Source organism: Rhinoraja longicauda, chromosome 5 (genome assembly GCF_053455715.1).
Source record: "Rhinoraja longicauda isolate Sanriku21f chromosome 5, sRhiLon1.1, whole genome shotgun sequence".
NCBI lineage: Eukaryota > Metazoa > Chordata > Chondrichthyes > Rajiformes > Arhynchobatidae > Rhinoraja > Rhinoraja longicauda.
The window spans coordinates 3,739,584-3,746,758 of record NC_135957.1 but is presented as its reverse complement, the minus strand read 5'-3'; the positions used below and the strand labels follow the sequence as shown (position 1 = coordinate 3,746,758).

The window sequence follows — 7,175 nt, the reverse complement described above, 5'->3', positions numbered from 1 at the left end:
AATAAACACTAAGACACATCTTGGATAAGCATCTCAGATACAGTACAAGTATACAGACAGTAGAGGCAGGTATACAGTCGCCAGATTTGGCGCCAGTTTCAAGTTAAGTCATTAAACTCAACGGGCCAGATGGCTTCTCTAGAGGGAATGGAGAGGCGGCGTTTCGGGTCGGTGCCCATGGTTAGACAGATAGAGGGGAGAGGGGAGAGAGGATTTGACTGCAACGAATCAGTGTTGTCTCTCTCTCCCCCCCCCCTCTCCCCCCTCTCCCCCCCCCCTCTCCCCTCCCTCTCACCCCCCTCTCCCCTCCCTCTCCCCTCCTCTCCCCCCCTCCTCTCTCTCTCTCTCTCTCTCTCTCTCTCTTTCTCTCTCTCTCTCTCTGACGTCCATCTGACAAACAAAAAACGTCAGCCCGAAGAAGGGTCTCGACCTGAAACGTCACCCATCCATGTTCTCCAGAGATGCTGCCTGACCCGCTGAGTTACTCCAGCACTCTGTGAAACGTCACCCATCCATGTTCTCCAGAGACGCTGCCTGACCCGCTGAGTTACTCCAGCACTGTGTGTCCTCAGAACTGTTTCTACGTACTTGCCCCACTATCGAGTTTAGATTGCACTTAAACCGCCAAGTGGAATGATGTTGTTACGGTATGAAGATAAATCATTTCAAGTTTCTTTCTGGCTAAGTTTGGCCGGAGAAATGGGTGCCCGTTTATTGACCCCCCCCCCCCCCCCCCAAAATAAAAGATACAAGGGGCCGGAGTGACTCAGTGGGCGAGGTAGCATCTGTAGAGGGAATGTCTGGAGGAAAGTTTCGCGTTGGGTCGGTTCAGAACGTTTAGACTTTGGTCTCTTTGGATACAGGCCCTTCAGCCCACCGAGTCAGCGCCGACCCTTCTTCTACTTCTAACCCTTCTTCAGAATTAACTGTTCCATCCGCAGATGCTGCCTGACCCACTGGGTTACTCCTGCACTTTTTTTTTGATTGGCTCAGGGTTCTGGCATCTGCAGTTCCTCGTGTTTCCAAGAACATTAACTATAGTTGATGTAAGAAAATAACTGCAGATGCTGGTACAAATCCAAGGTATTTATTTCACAGAGTGCTGGAGTAACTCAGCGGGTCAGGCAGCATCTCTAGAGAACATGGATGGATGACGTTTCACAGAGTGCTGGAGTAACTCAGCGGGTCAGGCAGCATCTATGGAGAACATGGATGGGTGACGTTTCGGGTCGAGACCCTTCGTCAGACTGACGTTCTTTGTTAGTCAGATGGGCGTGAGAGAGAGGGAGGGATGGGTGCATTAAATATATTGGTTCCAAGGGAAACACAATTCCTAAGATCATAAGTGATAGGAGCATAATTAGGCCATTCGGCCCATCGAGTCTACTCCGCCATTCAATCATGGCTGACCTATCCCCATTCTCCTGCCTTCTCCCCATAACCTCTCACACCCGCACTAACCAACTCCCTCCTCGTCTGTGTCTCTCCACTGATCATCCCTAACCCGTCCCAGTCAGGCCAGTCCGCCTCTGTTCTCTGTCAGTCTGAAGACAGGTGTACCGACCCAAAACGTCGCCCGTCCATTCCCTCCAAAGATAGACACAATGTGCTGGAGTAACTCAGGAGGTCAAGGCAACATCTCAGGGAGAAAAGGAAGGGCGAGCTTGCGGCTCAAGACCCTTCTTCAGATTCCACAGCCGCTACTTGACCATCAATCACCTCGAACCCTTCTTCAGTTACCTGTACCCTCGCAGGCGCTGCCTGACCCGCTGAGTTACTCCTGCACTTTTTTGGGGTTTGCTCTGCATCTGCAGTTCCTCGTGTTTTCGCCCTATTCCCTTTCATATAAACATTAATATCTGAAGAAGGGTCTCGACCCGAAACGTCACCCATTCCTTCTCTCCCGAGATGCTGCCCGCCTTGCTGAGTTACTCCAGCATTTTGTGAATAGAAACATTAATATAAATATCAGTGAACTGTGAACGGGAACAGAATAACTTTTATGGTGTTGTGCTGCCGCAAGTGAGAATGTCATTGTTCTATCTGGGACTCATGACAATAAAACACTCTCTTGACTTATTGCAAAGACGTCTAGCTAGACGCGTCCACATCGTCTTTAGACGTTACTCGGTCACATCTGGAAACGCTGGAAGGATAGAAACGTCGCCCATTCCTTCTCTCCAGAGCTGCTGCCTGACCCGCTGAGTTACTCCAGCACTCTGTGAAACGTCGCCCATTCCTTCTCTCCAGAGATGCTGCCTGACCCGCTGAGTTACTCCAGCACTCTGTGTGTCTGTGTTCGGTGTAGACCAGCGTCTGCAGTTCCTTCATACACATAACAACATTGCGGTCGGATGTTTCAGGAGTACAGAGGGGAGTCGGCGACGCGATAGCCAAGCTGGCGCGAGTAGTTAGAAGTGGGCGGTGGGGATTATGCTGGGAGCGGGTCCTTGGACATGGTAGGGCTTTGCCGTTGGAACTGCAGCCGCTGGTGTCGAGTTGTATAAGAAGATAACTGCAGATGCTGGTACAAATCGAAGGTATTTATTCACAAAATGCTGGAGTAACTCAGCAGGTCAGGCAGCATCTCAGGAGAGAAGGAATGGGTGACGTTTCGGGTCGAGACCCTTCTTCAGACTAATGTTATCCGTATTGATTTTCCCCGAGCCGGGATTATATCCAACGGCCCACAAGCACTGTTTTACCTTCGCAGCTGGTGGGGAGGGGAATTCTGGAAGTGTTGGAAGTGTGAGTGAGCGTTCGGTGTGGTTCAATCCCCTCGCCTCTCTCCCACTCCCCCTCTCTCTCCCCCTCTCTCTCCCCACTCACCTCTCCCCACCCTCTCTCTCTCTCTCCCTCTCTCTCCCCCTCTCCCTCCCACCTCTCTCTCTCTCTCTCTCTCTCTCTCTCTCTCTCTCTCTCTCTCTCTCTCTCTCTCTCTCTCTCTCTCTCTCTCTCTCTCTCTCTCTCTCTCTCTCTCTCTCTCTCTCTCTCTCTCTCTCTCTCTCTCCTCGCCCTCTCCCTCTCACCCTCTCTCCTCCTCTGTCTCTCGCCCCCCCATTTCTCCCCCTCTCCCCCTCTCTACCTCTCCTCTCCCCCCCTCTCTCTCTCTCTCTCCCGGGCAAACTCACAGCAAATGTCGGCCGTCCACATCGGAGCTGCATTTGAAAGTGAGTAAGTAGGAAGACTTCTTGGGTCAAAAAGTTGCACATTTCTCTCCAGAGATGCTGCCTGAGCGCTGAGTTACTCCAGCGCTTTGTGTCCATCTCGGAGTAAAGCGGCATCTGTAGTTAACTTTAGTTTTAGTTTAGTTTAGTTAGAGATACAGCGCGTAAATTCGTCCCCACCGTGTCCGCACCGACCAGCGATCCCCGCACACTAACTCTATCCTACACACACCAGGGACAATTTATACATGCACCAAGCCAGTTAACCCATAAACCTGCACGTCTTTGGAGTGTGGGAGGAATCCCACGCAGGTCGGGAGACAGGCTGGAACCCTGAGAGGCGGCAGCTCTATCCTCAACTTGTAATTCCTTCCTATTCCTTCTAAACTCTTCCTTTGCGGTTAAACGAGGTGCACCATATAAACGCCGATTACATCCTAAACCCTCTTGTGTGTGTCTGTGTGTGGTGTGTGTGTGTGTGTGGGGTGTATGTGTGTGTGTGTGTGTGTGTGTGTGTGTGTGTGTGTGTGTGTGTGTGTGTGTGTGGGGTGTATGTGTGTGTGTGTGTGTGTGTGTGTGTGTGTGTGTGTGTGTGTGTGTGTGTGTGTGTGTGTGTGTGTGAGTGTGTGAGTGTGTGGGGTGTATGTGTGTGTGTGTGTGTGTGTGTGTGTGTGTGTGAGTGTGTGGTGTGTGTGTGGGGTGTATGTGTGTGTGTGTGTGTGGTGTGTGTGTGTGAGTGTGTGGTGTGTGTGTGTTTGTGTGTGTGTGAGTGTGTGGTGTGTGAGTGTGTGGGGTGTGTGTGTGTGTGTGTGTGTGAGTGTGTGGTGTGTGAGTGTGTGGGGTGTATGTGTGTGTGTGTGTGTGTGTGTGTGTGTGTGTGAGAGTGTGTGGTGTGTGTGTGTGGGGTGTGTGTGTGTGTGTGGTGTGTGTGTGTGTGTGTGTGTGTGTGTGAGTGTGTGGTGTGTGTGTGTGTGTGTGTGAGTGTGTGGTGTGTGTGTGTGTGAGTGTGTGGTGTGTGTGTGTGTGAGTGTGTGGTGTGTGTGTTTGTGTGTGTGTGAGTGTGTGGTGTGTGTGTGTGTGTGTGTGTGAATAAAACTCTGGAGTGCTGCTCCGTGTGACGCGAGCGGACAAGGCGCTGTGTGTGTGTGTGGGGTGTGTATATATAGGGGTTGTGACAGCGGTCGGTGGTAGTCGGCAAGACTGCAGGGTGAAGAGAGGGTGGGAGTGAGGACGAGCCGACTGGAATCCACACACTATGCGCTCTAGCCCGGCTTCCTTTAAAGACTCACAGCGGCCACACAGCCCTGGATTACAAATAACATTGCGGGCGCACTTACGCGAGAGCCACATCTGACAATATGTTGATATTTGACAATATCGGACAATGTGCTAATATTTTGTTCAGTTGGGGGGTGGGTGGGGTGGGAGGGGGTGAAGTTTTGCTCGGCTTACAACAACAGCAACAACAACAGCAGTAACAACAGTAACAACAGCAACAACAACAGTAACAACAGCAACAACAACAGTAACAGTAGCAACAACAACAGCTACAACAACAGTAACAACAGCAACAACAACAGTAACAACAGCAACAACAACAGTAACAACAGTAGCAACAACAACAGCCTACAACAACAACAGTAACAACAGCAACAACAGCAACAACAGCAACAACAGCAACAACAGCAACAACAACAGTAATAGCAGTAACAGTTACAACAGCAACAACAGCAACAACAACAGCAACAACAGTAACAATAACAGTAACAACAGTAACAGTTACAACAGCAACAACAGTAACAACAGCAACAACAACAGCAACAACAGTAACAAGAGTAACACCAACAAGAGGGGGGAAATCCAAAGCAAGGGGATGTCCAACGGGACCGCTGTGTTGGGGCAGCTTGTGGAGAAGCAGGTGGGGGAGATGGTGAAGGTTAGGGTCCAGCTGTGGCTGGCCGTGGCCCTGTCTGCGCTGCTGGGTTTGCAGGTGTGGAGGTGGGTGGGGAAACAGATGGTGGGTGGCCTGCCTGGCCCGTTCCCATGGCCTGTGGTCGGTAACGCGGCACAGCTCGGCCGGCTGCCTCACCTGACCCTGTGCGAGATGTCTCGCAGGTATGGCGACCTGTTCCGTATCAAGTTGGGGGGCCGCACGGTGGTGGTGCTGAACGGTGAGGATGTGATCCGCCAGGCCCCTGGTGAGGCAGGGAGCAGACTTCTCTGGCCGCCCGGACTTCGCGTCGTTCGGGGCTGTGAGCGGTGGCCGGAGCTTGGCCTTTGGCAGAGACAGCGAGGAGTGGAGACGACATCGTAGGGTCGCCCACTCGGCCGTGCGATCCTTCTCTAGGGGCCAGGCGGCCACCAACAAGGCGCTGGAGGGCCATGTGGTGTGCGAGGTGTACCAGCTGATCGTGCTGTTCGCAGAGGGCAGCACGGACGGGGCTTGTTTGGGACCCCAGGGCCAGCCTGGTGGTGGCGGTGGCCAATGTGATCTGCGCTCTGTGCTTCGGCAAGCGCTACAGCCACGGAGACGAGGAGTTCAGGGCTCTGCTGTCCAAGAACGAGCGGTTCGGCCGCACGGTGGGTGCGGGCAGCCTGGTAGATATGATGCCTTGGCTCCAGTACTTCCCCAACCCCCTGCGCTCCGCCTTCCGAGAGTTCAAGCTCATCAACCGACAGTTCTACTCATTCGTGCAGGAGAAGGCGAGGGAGCGGCGCCGGCGGCTCAACCACTGCCCACAGCGAGTCAGAGACATGCTGGACACCTTCATCCGCACCATCGACCACAGACCAGATCTCAGCAGCCACTACGTGGAGTCCAGTCTCACCGACATCTTCGGCGCCAGCCAGGACACCCCTGTCCACCTGCCTCCACTGGCTCATCCTCTACCTCATCTGGAAGCCTGAGCTGCAGGAGAAGATCCAGAGGGAGCTGGACACGGTGGTTGGGAGGGGCCGAATCCCCACGGTGGAAGACGAGCCCCACCTGCCCTACCTGGTGGCCTTCCTCTACGAGACCCTGCGCTTCAGTAGCTTCGTGGCGCTCACCATCCCTCACGCCACCACCCGCGACACCACCCTGCGCGGCTACCCCATCCCCAAAGACACGGTGGTCTTCGTCAACCAGTGGGCGGTCAACCACGACCCCCTCAGGTGGACCCAGCCCGGCCTCTTCGACCCGTCCAGGTTCCTGGGCGGCGACGGCTCCATCGACAAGGACCTGACCAGCCGTGTGATGGCCTTCTCCCTGGGGAGGCGGAGGTGCATCGGCGAGGAGTTGTCCAAGGTCCAGCTCTTCCTCTGCCTCTCGCTGCTGGCACACCACTGCACCTTCAAGGCCAACCCCAGCGAACAGCTCACCCTGGACTTTACCTACGGCCTGACCCTCAAGCCTCACACCTTCACCGTCAATGTCACCCTGCGGGACTCCCTGGAACACCTGCAGTCGGAGGTGGAGAGGATAGAACAGGAGGAGGGCAGCCAGTGAATGGATGGTGGGGAGACTCGACTAACTTGCTATTCATTCATTACAGTTTCAAACGGAAAACTGCTTCTATCTGCCTCCTTAGAAAATGACAAACAGGTACAACATTCACGTTGTGGCAGTTAATGACAATTGTTGTAAAATAACTGGACAAATCAAAATGGCGATATTTTTTTGGTTATTTAAGGCATTCGAGAGGTATTGCTTGCTTGAGGTCGGCAGTGGCAGGTGGTCATGGACTGTGGTGGCTACACTCTACTAGACCAGTGGCCCAAACCTCTACTGCATTGGTGCAGCACACTCCCCTCTCCCCCTCCCTCCCTCCCTCCCTCCCTCCCTCCCTCTCCCCCTCCCTCTCCTCCCCCACTCCATCCCCCCTCAACCCCCCTTATCCTCCCTCCTCCCCCTCCCTCCCTCGGTCCCCCTCCCCCTCCCCCCCACTCCATCCCCCCTCTCTACCCTCTATAAGGGTACAGGCCCCTTATCCTCCCTCATCCCCCTCCCTCCTTCGCCTCGCCCTCCCC

At 53.9% G+C, this 7,175-nt stretch overlaps 1 protein-coding gene across 1 annotated transcript; it reads left to right on the top strand.

Annotated features, from left to right (window-relative positions):
* The first annotated feature begins 4,391 nt into the window (after nucleotides 1-4,391).
* Nucleotides 4,392-6,843, top strand: cyp1b1 (cytochrome P450, family 1, subfamily B, polypeptide 1). The gene is given in 4 exon segments (XM_078398792.1): nucleotides 4,392-5,361; nucleotides 5,363-5,611; nucleotides 5,613-6,023; nucleotides 6,025-6,843. Coding segments are annotated over 4 exon segments (1,611 nt in total). The 5' UTR covers nucleotides 4,392-5,040; the 3' UTR covers nucleotides 6,655-6,843.
* Nucleotides 6,844-7,175: the final 332 nt, after the last annotated feature.